At 40.9% G+C, this 18,718-nt stretch overlaps 1 protein-coding gene across 6 annotated transcripts in view; it reads left to right on the top strand.

Moving 5' to 3' along the window:
- The first annotated feature begins 408 nt into the window (after positions 1-408).
- Positions 409-18,718, top strand: part of snx25 (sorting nexin 25) — a 39,621-nt gene continuing 21,311 nt past the window's right edge. For 4 of the 6 annotated variants that reach the window (XR_006378815.1, XR_006378814.1, XM_044204555.1 and 1 more), the window contains exons 1-21: positions 409-1,615; positions 2,367-2,451; positions 6,093-6,309; positions 7,046-7,218; positions 8,390-8,576; positions 9,113-9,183; positions 9,867-10,057; positions 10,331-10,462; positions 10,833-10,982; positions 11,218-11,343; positions 11,471-11,635; positions 12,240-12,371; positions 12,948-13,088; positions 13,647-13,760; positions 14,351-14,428; positions 15,063-15,146; positions 15,264-15,381; positions 15,650-15,716; positions 16,194-16,375; positions 16,477-16,577; positions 16,692-16,787. Coding sequence is in view for 4 of the 6 variants with exons in the window: in XM_044204555.1 (XP_044060490.1) it covers positions 1,265-1,615; positions 2,367-2,451; positions 6,093-6,309; positions 7,046-7,218; positions 8,390-8,576; positions 9,113-9,183; positions 9,867-10,057; positions 10,331-10,462; positions 10,833-10,982; positions 11,218-11,343; positions 11,471-11,635; positions 12,240-12,371; positions 12,948-13,088; positions 13,647-13,760; positions 14,351-14,428; positions 15,063-15,146; positions 15,264-15,381; positions 15,650-15,716; positions 16,194-16,375; positions 16,477-16,577; positions 16,692-16,757 (2,931 nt within the window). In the remaining 2 variants the exon portion in view is untranslated. Of the gene's footprint in view, positions 1,616-2,366; positions 2,452-6,092; positions 6,310-7,045; positions 7,219-8,389; positions 8,577-9,112; positions 9,184-9,866; positions 10,058-10,330; positions 10,463-10,832; positions 10,983-11,217; positions 11,344-11,470; positions 11,636-12,239; positions 12,372-12,947; positions 13,089-13,646; positions 13,761-14,350; positions 14,429-15,062; positions 15,147-15,263; positions 15,382-15,649; positions 15,717-16,193; positions 16,376-16,476; positions 16,578-16,691; positions 17,618-18,718 lie in introns of those variants that run through there. The other 2 variants (XM_044204557.1, XM_044204554.1) reach the window with 2 other exon arrangements.

Genomic DNA, 18,718 nt, shown 5'->3' with positions numbered 1-18,718 from the left:
GAAAATATAGAAGGAGAACACGAAATAATATCCAGTAGATGTCCAGAGTAATATGTGTGAAATTATCTGAGGTGGATATGGCTGAAATATGATTTGTCATTACTGTAAAAACATTATTTTGTATTTACACTTTATGATGCCATTGTACCACAAAACGGAAAGGAGTTTATTTTATAATGCCAGACAGCAATTTAAACCAAAATCAATGGTCAGAGAAACGAGGGATGATCCTTTATCTCCTTGTATGCTTTATTACAATCTGTAGCCCAGTTGATTGGCATTTTTCCCAGTACATCCACAGCAACGTTCAAACAAAACCCCCGTCCACTCGGGCTGTATTGATTCTTAAAACAGGCGCACCGTCCGTGGTTAACACAAGCGCTGATTGGCTGCCACCCTTTCACGTTCACAGAGATTGTCAGTCAGCTGGCGCTCGAGGGAAATAACAGTTGCTTGTTTTTAGCTGTCGGGGGATTTTTGGACCAGACAGATTTCGTCGGGTTTATGATACTTTTAATTCGCCATTGCAAAGCATCCGATACATTATTTTACAGAGAGGAAAGCGAGAATGTAACAGTGTTGTTATCGCACACCCTTTTTAACGATATGTAAGTAACGTTAAGCTAACATTAGCTGATGTTGCATTGGTTACTTAGCAAACAAGCTAGTTAGCTAGCTGTCGATATTGCATTTGGTTTAGTAGCCAAACCACACAGTAATTCGAGATTATTTGCTGGCTCTTACTTGTATATTATGTATTTTCTTGTTTTAAAGCAGGTTACAATAACTTATATTGGCTTCCTAGTTTAGCTTCCTGCTAGCCCAGTTGTTTAGCAACAGTCACTAAGCTACCCTTCCACCTATTTGTCTCCAAGGTGACGGTGGATGTTGCTCCATCCATCCAGTCACCACGGGTCTCTCTCCGTCTGTTTTCTGGGTGACTGTCAGCTCCTATCGCCTATTCCAAGACAAGCCTGGTGCCCTATTGTGTTGTCCGGAGTAGCGTGTTGTCGATGACTAAGCTGACGGGGCTCCGTGCCTGTGGCCGCCGGGCGGGCCGATGCTAGGAGCGTGGAAGACGTAGCGGTGTGGGTCGGTGAGGAGATGTCAGAGCGGGAATGCCTCGTCTTGGAGACAGTGCTGTAGTCGAGGGCATACACGAGTGTACACAGTATACCTACCTCTCTGACTTGGCATATAGACTAGCGGACCAACTTTTCAGCCTAACTAGTAGCGACACGTATATGGATGGTGGGGTCGCAGTATGCCCACCCCCTCAACTACCACTACACCACTGGCTGGAGGGAGTAGCAGTACCGGAGGAGAAGAGGGGCCCATGTCTGCCCCCTCCACCGCTTCTATCGGCTCCTCTTTCCGGTTCGTCCCGGCTTTCTGCCTGGGCGTGGTGGCAGCAGTAGTGTTTCAGCTGGCCTGGGGAGGCCTGACTCTCACCTCTTTCTTCTTGAAGTTGTTCATCTATGTGTCATTCGCGCTACTGTGTTTCCTGGCTGGGAGCTTTGTTCTGCTAGTCATGAAGAGTCCTCTCAAAGTCAGCTGCTTTCACAGAAACAGGAGGCAGTCAGCTGTCCGGCTGGAGTTCTTCAACAAGCTCATGGTAAGACGCTGGTATCTTCTAGTTTAAACTCATTACTCACATATAGTAACACCTTTGGCAGCCACAAACTCTCTACCAGCCCCATATGATATTAAATAAGCATGATACTATGAATTATAACCTGCTGGAATTCATTGATATCAAATGGCACCTCTGTCACATCTAACCTTTATTCCATCAGACTGGAGAACATGTAACACCCACATTTAAAAAAAAAAATACAATGTTGAACACATCTGAGTTTCTCCGCTCTCTCATCTTCTCTCCCTGCCCCCAGATCCTCACTGTGTTGTTCTATAATAGATGAGGCGGAGTCATGCTGCTGGATTTAGACACACTTAAACACACACACGCACACACACACACACACACACACACACACACACATAGGGTGATTTTATTCTTCAAGGAAAGTGATTGTATCCTTGCAACCGGCCGGTGGTTTGCTTTAACAGGCTGCCACAGCCCAGCGGCTGCCTTTCAGCAGGGTTTGTTTGCTGCTGTGCACTGATGACTTATTGATGTTGACAGTGGAGAAATATTGTCACAAGCGTTTGTCTGGTCGACATGCTGTACGAGCGATGACAAATTTGGGCTGCCTTGTTTGTCCGAATTTTAGGCTTGTTAGTCACACAGCTCTCAATCTTCTTTTCCTTCGCTTCCTGTTCTTGCCCAATATTTCCTGATTTTATGCTGTCGTCCCCATCTTTGATGTGAAGAGAAGTGATCTAATACGCTTGTTGTTTTTCAGGCCCGTTTTTTGGTGCCAGTCCAGGAGTCAAGCCAGAGCAAGAGGGTGGTGGTGTCGCACAATGTGGACAAAGCTCTGAAGGAAGGTAATGGATCACCTTTGCCTAAGAGATTTTCTAAGGTGTTTTATGACCATCTTATGTCCACTGCAGGTTTCAGATCATTGTGTAATAGTTAGCTGAAATGTCAGAACAATAGAAAAACATCTACACCTCTTCCACTGAGGATCTATAGTCCACATCAGCCAGCAGTATTACCGTTACTGCAAAGTGTTTTGTTTTTTTTGCTATTTGTTCTTCACAGCAAGCCCCTAACACCCGCAAGTCAGGGCTCTTAACTTCATGTGACAGACGTTTACTGCTCACACTATAACGATCAAATGTATAGGACAAAAAGATGCATTTTCACCTTCATTTGCATTTAGGTTTGCATTCATCATCAAAGCTGTGTCTGAATCCACTTCCTATATGCTATCTAGTACACTGTAGTTCCCTTCTGCCATTTTATTTGAGTGTCTGAACTCTAAATCTAAAATGTATATATTAATATGATGCCCTTAAAAATTCCCTCAATGGATTTTGCCTTTAGAATAATATCATGATACTGCAAGGGTTCGGTTCCGGCCCGGGCCCTTTGTTGCCCCTTTTCCTGTCTCTCTTCAACTGTTCCTGTCTAATAAAGGTAAAAAAGCCGCCCCCCCCCCCGCCCCAAAAAACAAACAAATTATACCTGTCTTATCACATACAATATAAAATGGCACACCCCCACTACTTTTGGAAAACCCCCACAGTGCAATGCTTGCCTTTTAAGTTAACAAATGTGTAAGTTACAGTTACGCAACACTACTACACTTTGACAGTGTTAATGCAAAATGATGATAATTAGGTGTCCAAACTCACAACTTACTCCTCACTATAGAGTACCCAATTTTGAGAAGAATGTTTTCCTCACTTCCACACTCACAAATTCAAAATGGAGTTTACACATCCCTCAAAAATCAGTCTCCATTTCAGCGAGTGTCTTGGCTGACTGATTTGCATCATTGGGAGTCCCTTCTTGAAATGTGTCTGACACTACTGGAAAAACTTGTAAGTTCTGTTTTTGAGAAAACTGCTGACTGATGGAGCTCACCATGGCCTGTCAGTGATCCCTCCCACTGATAGTGGATTACAACAGTCGAACGTCCTAATCATAATGTCACGTTCAAACACACACACATCTTTGTACTTCTATCTTTGTGAGGACCGTCTTTGAAATAATGCATTCCCTAGCCCCTTACCCTAACCTTAATCATCATAACTAAATACCTAACCCTCACCCTAACCTAAACCTAAACCTAAACCTAGTTCTAACCTAACCCTTAAAACCAAGTCTTAACCTTCAAACAGCCCTTTGAAGTTGTGAGGACCGGCCAAAATGTCTTCACTTTCCAAAAATGTCCTCTCTCTGTAGGTAAAAAATGTGTTTCAGTCCTCACTATGTAGCAAGTACAAGTACACACACACACACACACACACACACACACACACACATACATATAAAGACAAAGTCAGTGGAACTGTATGTCTGGCTGCCAAGTAACAGATGGTTCCAGGATTTACACCAAGGGCGTGTATTTGCACATGCTCCCGTGTCACTCACACTTTTTTCCTTGTTTACCAGTGTTTTCCAAGTTAATATTTTTAAAATTGTTTTCCAAAGTAAAAGAAAATGGTGCTTGATATTAATATAATTTGATAGGTGATATTTCAGTAAAATAATAAAATTGATAATTGAGAAATGGAAATGATGTACTAATGTAAAATTTGTACAGTCACGGTGGCTGGAGGCTGCACACATTTGACAGGTCTTCAGTCTATCACAGGACTAACTACAGGCAATAGAGTCACCAATTCACCTAACCTGCCTGTCTTTAGGCTATGGGAAGGATAAAACCTGTGCAGACAAATGGAGAACGTGCCAAAGCTGAAGGCACGTCTGCCACATGGTATATTGGCGACATACTGTACATAGTGACAATGTATACAGAAGATTGATTTGATTCACATCTTTTATGGAGTTTTATGTTAATTACGATTCAAAGAGGGCAAAGTGCCATACTCTTTCCTTCAAAGCGATTGTGATTTAGTAACATATCAATATCAGAAACAGAATCAGAAATACTTTAAACTCTTTTGTTACAGCTGCTCACTATCACGTCAGTGCACACGGGGATAGAAGTACTAAGCAAAAAAATATAATACACTATAATACAGGTCAGATAAATTAAGTACCAAGTGGGTATAAGTATAAAATTAAAGTAAGTGTAAAGTACAGAGTGGATTACCGGTTGACGATAAGTATGTACGTTAATATGCAGCTATTACAGCGCTAATGTAAATTTCACAGTTGAATTTCCCCTTTAATGCATAAATAGTGCTGGTCCCTTTAACAGTTACTTATGATACTCTACTGCAGTGATTTTACTTCTTGTGCAGTAAATTTGTTAAAGCTGCTATCAGTAAGATATGTCTTTATAAGTAACATCTACTTGCAGCCGTGGAAAACTCCAACAGTATGTTTCAAGCTTACCACTGATAGGTTACTCATGAGATAAAACCTCATGCTGTATATTATAACAATGTTAGGTTTGTCTACACAACCGAGCCAAATTTTACAGTGACCACTGAGTACAAACTGTGGTCTTACACTTAAAGGTTCATCTACAGCAGTGGTTCCCAACATGTTTTTGCATGTGACCCCTTAATACGAAGCGGTGTACTATTGAGCCCTCATAAACACATTGCATGTCTGTGTGTTGTGAGGAATTCATTCAAATAGTGACTTTTCCATTCGCAGACTGTTAAATTTTAATAATTTTCAGAGGCTTAAAGAGATGAAACTGCAGTATTTTGCAAGAAAAGGGTTTAGAGAGATTAGAGAGAATTTTTGTGTAGTACATTTTTCTTATTTTATACACTGGTAAATCAACTTGTGACCTTTTGAAGGGATTCCGACCCCCAGGTTGGAAACCACTAATCTACAGTAGGTGTTTAATTCTGTGTAAACACAAACTTCACAGTGTTGCCTCTTAGGTCTGAATCCACCATCCAGTTGTGTCCTTTCGGTGTGGAGTTTGCATGTTTTCTGCATGAGTTGTGCATGTATTTGCGTGGGTTTTCTCCGGCGGCTCCGGTTTCTTCCAACAGTCTGATGAAATTCAGGTCAGGTGAATTGATGACTCGGAGTTGCCTGCAGTCACCTCGTCTGAATGTGAGTGTGAGAGGTTGTCTGTCCGTGTGTCTTTATGTGTCAGCCCTCTGGTGGACTGTTCAGGGCCGGGGATAGGCTCCAGCCCCAGTGACCCTGCACAGGATAAGTGCGTATAGAAAATACATGGCTGGATGATGCTTCCTCCACCTTTCAAATGCCGCACCAGTGTTTTGGGGGAATGAAACCTAGTACAATGCTCACAGTGGGTAGTTCAGGTGGCCTGGGATATAAGAGCATTCACAATGAAAACAGAGCTGGGACAACTCTTCTTGTTTAGAAAGCTTGAAATCTCAGCAGCCATTTGGTAACAGAGGACTGGCACTGATCAGCAACACGTGTTGGTGCACAAAACGATGGTCATTTTCTGCGTCCGTCTGTCTCTTTAGTATTTATCTTCTGGGAAAAATTCTATTCCATTGTTCTCTCTCTCTCTCTCTCTCTCTCTCTCTCTCTCTCTCTCTCTGTGTTTCCCCAGTGTTTGACTATGCCTACAGAGACTACATCCTATCCTGGTACATCCCTCTGAGTCGTGATGAGGGTCAGTTGTACTCCATGCTGTCAGAGGACTGGTGGCAGATGATTGGGCAATTGAGATTCAGGCTTGCTGACATTGACCTTGTCAACGTGGTGTGTTATGACACCATCCGAATCCTACACACACACTTCACTGACCTCAAGGCTGCATCTGCAAGGTACACAGTCTCTCTCTCTCACACACACACACACACACACACACACACAAACACACACACACACAAATATAATATAATTGTAAATAGTTAAAGTTGCATTAGCTCAGTTAATGCTTAGGTGTCCCCACAAATCATTTAAGTAAAATAATGTGTCCATACAGCTTCCATTGCACAGCCTTCTGACTCAATGTTGTTTAACAGAAAATATGTTTCAGCTTTCATTTGTAACTGGACAGATTTCCCTTCCCACCAGTGTCCATACCCAGCACCATAAATGTATGTGTGCAGAGGGGCTGAAATTATGGCAATTCAGTACAGCGTAAATAACATTAAAATCCTCCACACTCACTTCCTTCATCTCCAGGCAGCATCTGCCGGGTGCACTTACAGACAGAGTAATGATTCACACATCATCTGGTTCCATTATCCTGGCAAGTCAGGCGAGACTTATGATTTGATCACACCACTGCGATGTCTGGCCTCCCTCGCAGGGAGCTTAAGAACAAAGTAGCAGAGCGTGTCTGTCTTGTTCAGTCAAGTTTTAGAAGCAGAGATGGTGAGATGCGACACAGCTGAAGGATGAAAAACAATGGCAGTGTTAGCTATGTCAATGAAGTTGCATCTCGTATAATATCATCTGACATCTAGCTCTGCCAGAATAACATTTCAAATTCACCCTGTCTCTTTCTGTTTATATCTCAGTCTTAATCCGTGTCTCTTTCATGTGTGTATCCAGACCGGAGGAGTGTGCTCGGCCCTTTCCTCTCCATCCCTGTTTGGTCAGTCCAGACTCAGAGCTGGCCTTCCTCCGCTGTGTAGCCAGAATACTGCTGCTATGTCTGCTGCCACAAAAGGATGCCAAGTCACATACACTACGCTGCTGCCTCACAGAAGTCATTACTACTAAAGGTACTGCGAGTGTGTGTGTGTGTGTGTTTGTGTGTGTGTGTACAAGTACTGTATTAGACACTATATTGTACCTGTATTTGGGGTCACCTGGTGAACACAAACTCTAAAGACAGACATCCGTTGTTCTTGCCCCACTATAGTCCTCACAACTTAAGGGAATACTATGGTGGGAAAATAAAGAAATGGACTGAAGTTGATTTGAAACAAATCAAAATTTGCTCAGGACATCCCAAATTACAAGTTATTAAACCTTTTTCACGGTAGACATTTTGATAGCAGCAGGAGAAGCACAGGTGTAATTAACAATACTACTACTACTAATAATAATTTTATTTATAAATATTTACAGTAAAAACAATAATACAAGTAAAAAAAAATACAAAATATAAAATACAAAAATAATTTAAACAATTACAACAAATTCTATTTTTTAAGAAAAAGCCATAAGATAAAATAATAACATGACGGCTGCATTCCATTTAGGTGTTCCAGTTACAAGGCCCTGGTATTTTGCATGCTTGCCTTCTGGCATGGCTTTTATGGTCACTCAAATGGAATGGAGCCATTGTTAATGTTATTAGCTGCACCTGCTAGGACAAGCGATAACGTTTGCTGTGGAAAAAGGTCTATTGTTACCATTTAACTGTTGACAATGATGGATGGAAAAGTGGACATAGATAACATCATGACGCTTACAGTGTCTTCAGTTATTTTGTGATAAAGGTAAAATGTCTGTTGTAACAACTGAGGCTAATTTAATAAAACTATTTTATTGCTCATTTGCTACAAATGCAACATCTCTGTCTTCAAGATAAGAATATGTATTTAAGAAATTAGACAAAATATGTTTTCTACTTTATATTTTTAATAGTCTTGTCAGAAAACCACTAATGTTGTCCGTGCATCTGTTTTTTTTTTTTTTTTGTCGCTGCGTGTGTGTGTGTGTGTCCTGTCCTCCTGTGTAGTAGTATTGTGTCATCTAAGTCAGTAATAGACCTTTTTTTCACAGCAGACACTGTGACTCGTCAGAGCAGGGGGCGCTCAGGTGGAACTAATAACTGACGATAGCTGCTATTCTGTCTCTAGAAGACTTAATTACCAGTATTCCGTCGATTTCTCCATTTATACGTAGCTTTATATCTTTGTGGTGGTATGTGTCTGTGTGCTGCAGTGTTGAAGCCTTTGGTAGAAGTGCTGAGCGATCCAGACTCCATAAACAGGATGCTGTTGTCTCAGCTGGAGCAGAGGGAGCAGCAGGCTGAGCAGCAGAAGAAAGCCTACACCTACGCTGCCTCCTATGAAGACTTCATTAAACTCATATCAACTTCTGCTGATGTCAATTTCCTCAAACAACTCAGGCGAGACACTAACAGCACACACAGACATGTACACCTGCACCTCACCCTGCACTGCCTTATTAAACGGAGACTATCCTGTATTTACAATGAACCATACTGTGTGGATATACAGAAAAAAATGTTAACCAGACAGTGTTAACCACCTGTCTATTTGCTACTGTGGGGTTACCATGGGAACAGACAGTGTCTCTGCGGCAATAAATCTAAATGCAGGGTAGATATGATACTGCTGTATTGTCTTGTGATTTTGAGAAATAATGGCTCAACACTGACTTGTTCCTGATATATTTTATCAGTTCTGTAAACATCAGAACTTCAGACTCAGTTACCTCCATGTTTACATACTCTACTATATGTTGTGCTTGCTTTAGAATTACTGTACACATACAATTTTACCATTGTGTCACAACATACTGTATTTATATCTTGTTTACTTAAGTAGTATTCTGTTTATTCATCCTAAGACAGCCCATTTGGATTTTATTGATTGATTCCAACAACTGATGGAAATTTAACATCTCTATCTCTCTTTGTAGGTATCAGATAGTGGTAGAGATTATTCATGCCACCACCATCAGCAGCTTGCCTCAGCTCAAGAAGCAGAAAGGTACAGAGACACTACAGTTCTCACCATATGACCGAAAGGCCAAAAAGTGATTACACAAAACAGAAAATGTGGAAATTTAAGCATTGTGGTGTTAGCCAAAAATTGGCTCCTTAAATCCACTGCAGCTAAACAGCTAGTTGATCTGTTGTTAATACACCATGTAGGAAAATATTCATTATAGTGACTACAACAGTGGTGCAATTCTCCACTTTGTTGCTGCAACGACTTTGAAGGTCCCTTGTATAGAACTGGGTGGTCAGGTCTGACGTGACCTTTGAGCTGTGTCAGTCACTTGCGAGGTGGCCTTTAGGCACAGAGTTTACCCTCATTTCAAAGTACCGGCATTGCCATCCATGGAGCCATGCTGCTAGTGTGGCTGAAAACAAACAAAGACCTGAGAGTGAAAATAAGTTGTTGTACATAGATATATTAATAGAGCCAAGATAATTTAATCCATGACTTCACCCTTGTTCACCTTTCTTGTTCACAGATTATGTTTTTCTATTACAGTATTACTTTCTTACTCATTGAGATTTACATTCATTTTATGGGTATCAGGTTTACAAAACTTTGCTGAAAGTACCTATCAGTGGCTCCACACCAGGTAATTGTGCTCTTGTGTATTACTGTGTGACCAATGACTCACACTTTTCTTTCAACCACTGCTTTCCCTCTCTCTTAAGAGCGAAAAGGTAAAGAGTCTGCAGCCATGAAGGCAGACCTGCTCAGGGCCAGAGATATGAAACGATATATCAATCAACTGACTGTTGCTAAGAAACAATGTGAGAAACGGATCCGCTTACTCGGTGGACCAAACTATGAAAACAATGAGGAAGGAGGGGCCGACGACAGCGATGAGCCTCAAAGTCAGAAGGTAAGACTCATAATGTGGACTGTGAGACAGCTGGTGTGGTCCTGGATTGAAAAGAAGCTTGCAAAACTTCTGTCAAGTTGCCAAATCATTGAAAATCAGATTTTTATTTATTTTTATTATTTTTTTAGAATATTATGTCTGATAGTTTTGAATGATACATTCTTTGTAAGGAGCATGGCTTTAGCATGACTTTGCTTGAGGGTTTGTGCTTGGATTAAAGCATGCTCCGCATGGCTGATGTTTTGTCATTTTCTCTCTCCCCCTCACATCCAGATTCTCCAGTTTGATGACATCATGTGTAATCCAGGTTACAGGGAGCATTTCAGAGTTTACATGGAGAGAGTCGATAAGAGAGCTTTGATAAGCTTCTGGGAACTGGTGGAAACACTGAAAACTGCCAACAAGGTGACGTGTACACACATTCCAGAGGGCTTAGCCCAACCCTGCTTATAGTATATAGTATTAGGGGAATAGTGATATACTAATGAGTGTTTTTCTACTACCTGAAGCAGTGTGCTGTACCAGTGCTGAGCCTGGGTGTTGTTATCACACAACATTGCACAATGTTGGTACTGATGTTCCTTTACATCAGAATACACATTGTGTCAGCTGTTGTCATTTGCACTTGGATACTGGATATTTCTGTACTGTGACATCAGTGGTATAGTGAAGCACATTAATGTGTGTAAAAAGTACATGAGTAACTGGTAATTTGTTTATTAATGTGTGTGTGTGTGTGTGTGTGTGTGTGTGTGTGTGTGTGTGTGTGTGACAGAATGAGGTGCCCCAAATCGTAGGGGAAATCTACCAGAAGTTCTTTGTGGAGAGCAGGGAGATTCCGGTGGAAAAGTTTCTCCTTAAGGAGATCCAACAGAGTCTGGTGGGGAACAGAGGAACACAAGTCTTTGTTAGACTACAGGAACAGGTAACTGCTGTCTTTGCTTCTAACTAACTCTAACTAACTGCAGCCATAGTGGAAAATGTCTTCCTCCAGAAATGTCAAAAGAACTGGTGGGAACACTGCTACTAAACAGAGAAAAGGGACTTTGAGCTTTGCTTATTCAGAGGTGCAAGTAACAATGGTATGCTTATGTTCCACATTGTCAAAGTGTTCTACAATGACAATAAAGCATTTTCTGTTGCTCTCATACACCCTCTAGGTGGCTGAGACGATGAGAGAGCGTTACTACCCCTCCTTCCTGGTTTCTGACCTCTACGATAGGCTGATCAGACGAGACGAGCACCATAGCCAATCACAATGTAGCACGGAGGAAAAGGAGGAAGGGGTCAGACATACACAATGTTGATTAAAAATGGTCATCCGTTAAGATACTCAAATTGATCATTTGTATGTTTGTATACCTCTGCTATTGCTATCCATTTGAATAAATATATATATTTTAAATTCTGTAGTGTCAGGGTCTAGACGCAGGAGAGGAGGTGTGTGATGAAGGCACTAAAGGAATCAATGAGCAGGCCAGCTATGCTGCTACGAAACTCCGCCAACTCTACGACAAACTGGAGTACAAGCGACAGGCCCTGGGCTCTATCCAGAATGCACCCAAACCAGACAAAAAGGTAACACATTACAGGCAAATGTGACAAAACACACCCTGGGGTCAAATCAGAATTCAATTTTCAGTTCAGTTCAATTCAATTTTATTTATATAGCGCCAATTCATAACAGAAGTTATCTCATTGCACTTTTCCTATAGAGCAGGTCTAGACCGTACTCTTTATAATATTATTTACAGAGACCCAACAAATCCCACCATGAGCAAGCACTTGGCGACAGTGGCAAGGAAAAACTTTCTTTTAACAGGCAGAAACCTCGAGCAGAACCAGACACAATTCACTTCTAACGTTTAAAAGCAGGACTTTAATTAATTAAATAGAATTGATCCTCTCATAAAGAGCCAATTTTAGCACATCTGATTTGCTTAAAAGCCCATATACCTGCTCTTGTACGTTTGTGTACTTTGTGTTTTTGAATCTGAGTAATGTGAAAGAATATCCACAACACTCATGACACATTTTTGATGAGGTTTAAAAACATCTTTGAACTGAAAACCACCTTACATTGTTATTCACCGTAATGTTGTTTCTTCATTGAACTATGATTTGCATGCTAGTTAAAATCTGTCTCTTGTGTGTGTGTGTGTGTGTGTGTGTGTGATTGCAGATAGTGAGCAAACTAAAGGAAGAGATAGGAGCCATGGAGAGAGAACATGGTGAGCTCCAGCAACATATCACCAGGACTGACTGGTGGTGTGAAAACCTGGGCCACTGGAGGGCTACTATTACTACTGCTGAGGTAATGTTTTTGTTTTTTTTGCTGCATTTCTTTTTATCACAAAAAATAAAGGGGCGATTCTACTAATGCTAAAGAAACAAGCTAACCATAACTAGCCGGCTGATTTCCAGTGGAGAACATGAGCTCCTGGAGTGTTCTGATGACTTCCACTTGGCATCAACATGCTTTTTGGAGGCGCAGAAAATACATGAAATTTGAGTGTAAAAGCATCCAGACTTTTAAGATGCAGCAACATATTTACATATAAGTGTGCAGGGGTGCATTTGATCTCATTAACAGCAAAGCGTAGTGTGCCTTCAGTCCACACAGAACAACTATAGTATAGAAACATTCTTGTGTATGGATCTAAGCGTCGTGCGTCTGGGATAGTAAAAATTAAGTACACCAGCACATGCAAACACAGCTAAATAGAGTATCATGTAACGAGAAAGTCTCCACCTAACTTTCACCTTGCTACACCTGATGTGGCAGGCATTATTTGCATTCATGGTTGTTAGATAGATAGATGACGCTCATGTTAATTATGTGGTCATTTAGACATTTGTGTGTGAAACTATGTGTGTGTGTGTTTTCCAGGCTACAGAGGAAGGTGGCGAGACAGTAGCTTGTTACAGTGTGTGTGTTAGCCTGGCAGAAGGAGAGGAGACAGCCATCAGTCGCTGGAGCGTCCAGAGGAAACTCACTGAATTCCAGATGTTGCACCGCAAACTCACTGAGGTAACACCAAACACCGAACCTGCACGTGCATGGGTATGTTTTCTTTCTGAACATCAGGAAGCAGTTATTCCCGTGTTTTTACGGTTATGCTGCATTACCACTAGTTGAGAAATGTCTTAACTGTTGCCTTGCTGTTCCAATACTTCACCCCCCCCCGCATTAGAGCAAATTGCATGTCACTGCAGCATTGGGGAAGAAACTCCCCACTTCTACTGCCGTAGAAAGACTTAAAAAAAGAAAAGAAAAGACATCTCACAGTCTCTCCTGATTTGATGATGGATTTATTGCAGATTACACACCATACAAAGCAGAGACTGGAGTCCGTTTGCAGCATTTCCAGTCCCCCACTATGAGTTCACTGTATCAACATAAATTGGTTTAGATAAAATCTGATGGCAGTGAGATCTGGAGAGGTGCCTGAAGTGTTGAAGTCAGTAAATATTCTGTATATTTGTTAATACACTATACTATGTTATCTAAAATGAAGGAAACCATATGGAAAACATATCTCTCATTACTGTGAAATCACATTTCAATCTCTGTGTCTGTCTTTCTCAGTGTTTTCCATCATTGAAGAAACTCCAGTTACCGTCACTCAGTAAACTGCCCTTCAAATCCATCGACCAGAAATTCTTAGACAAGAGCAAAACACAGCTCAATGCCTTCCTCCAGGTAAACATGCAAACAGTACATACTGTAAGGCAGTATTACACTTGACTAATATTACTATTAACTTGACAAGACGATAATTTGGTGCTTCGTGCCTTTTCCACTGTCTGCTGTAATAGTTACACTTAAAAGAGCTTCTCTTTATACTTACAAGTAAACCCTTGTTAACTTGAACATAAAGTTTTTTCAAATGTGAATACCCTGGAGCAGATGTTCTGGGGCACTTGTACCCCAGGGGGTACTTCTGCAGTTGCTAGCAGGTACATGGAATGACTGTGAAGTAGTTCAACTAGTTTGGAAAAATAAAATTACAATTTGATTTAACAAAAACATATGGAGTCAGCTACAACACCTAAACACCATGTGTTGCAATTAAGAGTGCATGAAAGCTGAAAGCATGAAATTGCTGAAAGTAATGGAAAACTGGCTGAAATAGCTCTGACAAAAAGGTGGGGAACCACTGCACTGGAGAACAACACCCAGCTCTATGCTCACACTGCCTCTTTCTAGTTTATGATACCTGCCATGCCTACCATGATGACGTCAGCTCTCTCTGTGTGTGTGTGTGTGTGTGTGTGTGTTCGTGTTCGTAGCGTCTGCTGACAGATGAGCGACTGTGCCAGTCAGAGGCTCTCTATGCGTTCCTCAGCCCGTCCCCAGAGCACCTCAAGGTAACCAATTTCTCATACTTGCATTTCAAATAAGACACGGCTACTAAAATTGGCTATTTTCATATGTCATACAAACATGTATAATATAGAATAACTCCTTCCTTCTGCCTCAAAGTTACCACATGATTTGTTGTCATGTTTTTGTGCTTGATTTAACCTTATATTCATCACAACGAACACGTGCAATAACAAGCTTTGTTTGTTCCTTCAGATCAGATTTAGTAGTTGAGGCTTTGAAATTCCTTCCAGTAGACCGAATGGTTAAAATACCTGCATGTGACGCAGCGGCTAAGGGAAACTGTGAAATGTATTCATTATGTATTGAGCTGCTTTTAACTCAATACATGATGACGCATTAAGATGTGATTATTTAGTCCCTTGCAGACTCTCTTGACAAATACCTATTCTACTGCATCAGACAGTTTCTTATTGTTACTTAAGCCTGAAATCACAAACCTGTGAATGTAATGAGTGATAATATTTTATTGTGTGGGTATATTGGTGTATTGTAGATTAACAGCAACGATACAATGACCTTCCTGAAGGTTGTATTTGTCCAGATGATGTCATTCATTGCTGTGGCCTATTAGAGCAGTGTATAGTGATGATATCTTATTCAACGTTTTCAACGAAGGTGATGTCAGTCCAGAAGAAATCATCTTTCTCTCTGGCCTCCTTCCTGGAGAGGCTACCTGGAGATTTCTTCTCCCATACTGAGGTACACATTCATTCACAACTGGGAAAGCAACAGGAAATTGTGGAGCGTCTCAGCGCTCGAGCTGCCGTGCATCCTCACCCGGATTGTGTGTGTGCTGTGTGTAATTGTTGTTTATAGGAGGAGGCTGACGATGACAGTGACTTGTCAGACTACGGTGATGAGGCAGACGGGAGGAGAGACGCCCTGGCCGAACCCTGCTTCATGCTCATAGGAGAGATCTTTGAGCTCAGAGGAAGTGAGTAGCGCACTGTTGTGCTGTTAATCACTGTTGCATTTTCCATTTTTATATCAATATACAAATACAAAAGTCTTGCGTGAAAGAGACAGAGGCCTATATGAAGAAACTAGAAATCTATCTCTGTGGCAGACAATGAGGTTACACCTTTCGTTGTTTTTGTTTGAGGTGCGTTTTGGGACCAAATCATGAATTCTAACTGCATGTGAGTGAATTTATCTGATCAGTTTCCTTCTCTCACTGTCTGTCTGTCTGCCTGTCTGCTCAGTGTTTAAGTGGGTGAGGAAGACTCTAATTGCACTAGTCCAGGTGACATTTGGACGAACTATCAACAAGTAAGTTCTAGCAAGTTGGCATTTTAATTAACTATGGCTTTGGGCGCTGTCACATTTAAAAATAAATGAATAAATAATAAAAAATCCAGTTTTAATGAATAACAACTAACACATAATTTGTTTGAATCATTTGAATGCAGCCTACGAAGCGTTATCACAAAACACGTTGTAGAATTGCCTTTGTTCCGTTTGTTCACGGTGCCTCTGCCACCTCATTTGAGTAACAAGCTGACTTGAGATTTGTTGTTGTGGTAATGTTACTGCAGGTAACAAACAGCCTACCAGTTACAGCACACGAGAGACCTCCTGGTATTGTTTTATTGACAGATTGGAGACTGGATCTCCAGTGAGCGTGTTGGTGTGTTTTATTAACCTGTTCTACGATGCTAGAGATCGTAACTATGTGATCACTCGTACTTGACTGTATGTTTTTCTGAGATCAGTCGTGAGGCTGATATCTTCTGTGCTTTCTTTTAGACAGATCCGGGACACCGTAAACTGGATCTTCTGTGAACAGATGTTGGTGTGTTACATCAGTGTGTTCAGGGACACCTTCTGGCCCAACGGGAAATTGGCACCACATGTCAAGGTCCGAACGGACACTGAACGCAGTGAAACTAAGGAACGGGCTCAACAGAAACTACTTGACAATATCCCAGGTGGCAACGTTAACACGACCTGTAGATCTTAAATTTATCAACACCTGAAATGTGAATCGTCTGACCTCTTTACTTTGTTTCAATATGATCTTTTCTATCAGATGCACTAGCGAATCTAGTTGGCCAGCAGAATGCCCGCTATGGAATCATCAAGATCTTCAATGCCCTGCAGGAGGCTAGTGCCAACAAACATCTTCTCTATGTAAGAATAATACATATTATGTCAAACAATATCTTTGTTATAAAAACAGATTTAATTATCTAATATGTAACTACAGCCTCAAACTGAATTATTTTGTCTCACTGTCTCCGTTAGGTACTGATGGAAATGTTACTCAAGGAAGTATGCCCTGAACTCAGCGCGGAAGTGGACAACATCTGAACACACACACACACACACACACACACACACATATCACTTAACACACACGGAGTCTTTGGATCTTTTAGGCCTCTCTGTAGCTGACCAATCATAAACTGCCAAGCTGGACAGGGAGACGGCCTTTTGGTGAAACCTCAGACAGAAAGCAGCTGTGTTGGTCAGAACGGAGACACGTGCTGATTCTGCTGGTAGAACTCTGCTGTGAAATGATGAAAAGCCGGGCTGACACCAGACTGGAAGGCGCTGATGGTTGACGTTGTTGTGGTACAGATCTGAACTTGTCTGTCTGAACAGGGAGAAACCACAGTCTGACTTCTTCCTATTTAGGCAGCAGTCTAAACAGATCACATTTGTACCTAAAAGTCCACATTCACACAAGAACAAATTGTATTTTTGACATTATGTGACCCACTTCTACTGTTACTTTTCTTATTTCAATGGCACAGAAACGTCAGATCCGTGCCACAACAAATTGAGATTAAATATTTTGTTCCCGTGTAAATCATGGCGGTCTATACAAGCAGAGTAACAGTTTGTGAAAGTGAACAGCTTGATTGTTTGGTCATCAATTTGTAGAGCTGATCATCTAAAGACCTCAATTGCAAATGCAGCAAAGACGGGTGAAGTTCAGATTTTCTGTTGCCCTCTAAAGGCAACCAGTGTGAACATTCCTCCTACACACAACCTGAGCAACAACACTTGTGTTCTGTGATTCTTGTTAAGGCTTATCATTGTGCAATATAATGTTATGTAAAAGTCATTGTGATGATTTTATTTATGATTGTTATTGATAGATTTTATTTTTACCAAAAAAAATGTTTAGAGCATTTATATAAGCAATAAATTGCAAACAAAAGGTGGATGTGGCATTTTGAATTTCTTAAAATTGTCTTTGAAACTACAAGATTGACTAGAATTAAATATTAAACATAAATATTATAAATGTAAAATATGAATATTTAATAATATTAATAAATATAACACTGAACAGCATAAAATTTAGTCAGGATGTACTTAAGAAAAGTTCAAATACATTCATTACACCTCACTGTAATCTGAAGATAATGCGCACAGAGACAATTCCATAAAATAAATAAATATATATATTACATTTTAAACAATTGAATGCACAAGAAAATTAGTAAAGTCAGCAGCAGTGAAGACATTACTGCAATTTGAATTAAATTAAAAATTTTAATGATTGAGGCGCCGTTTCTTTTTTTTTTCTTCTTCTCTCCAAACAACAGACAAGTGTGAATGCAAAAGGTTTCAGGCTTTAACCTTTTTTTTTTTCCCAGGACATGAATGCAACATGTGTTCCGGGCGTCAGCAATGCTGCGTTACCTCTCGCTAACAAGCTATGCTAGACAGCTGAGCCGCGCTATGTCAAGCTAAAGAGAGTACGTCAAAAGACAGGAAGTGTAGCAGTTTGCCTTCAAAATAAGAACATACAATGTTCCGTGTACGTGAGACAGATTGATTGATTGACTGACATGCAGCGCTGTAGTAGTAAACAAAAGCGAGGGTAAACCTTATCGTCAGCCTGAAAGGGCATGTTGAGTGACAGATGTATTCAGGTTTCTAAAATGGAAATTGTTGTAGCATCATGTAGCTTTTCACATACAACAACTGACTGCCTGAGTATGCCTGCTTGAACAGAATATCTGATATCACGGGGGAAACATGTCCCCCTACCCCCAATGGAAATCACATCTTTGCCCACATAGGTTTGTACTTACTGAAATTCCCACAAAGTCATTGACACACACAGCAATGGGGCTACATAAAGGTCCAGCACAGTAGCACTGAACTTCGGGTGGGAATGGATAATCATAGGGTAAGTCCCTGATAGTATCATGACACAGTATATTGCCTATGATATGCATGTCAAAATGAAGGTGATGCTGCAATAAGCCACATATGTCACACCAGTCATCTAAAATGACAAATCACAATATCTG

This window comes from Siniperca chuatsi, linkage group LG8 (genome assembly GCF_020085105.1).
Source record: "Siniperca chuatsi isolate FFG_IHB_CAS linkage group LG8, ASM2008510v1, whole genome shotgun sequence".
Lineage (NCBI taxonomy): Eukaryota > Metazoa > Chordata > Actinopteri > Centrarchiformes > Sinipercidae > Siniperca > Siniperca chuatsi.
The sequence above is the reverse complement of the archived record's forward strand: the minus strand, read 5'-3'. Positions and strand labels throughout refer to the sequence as shown.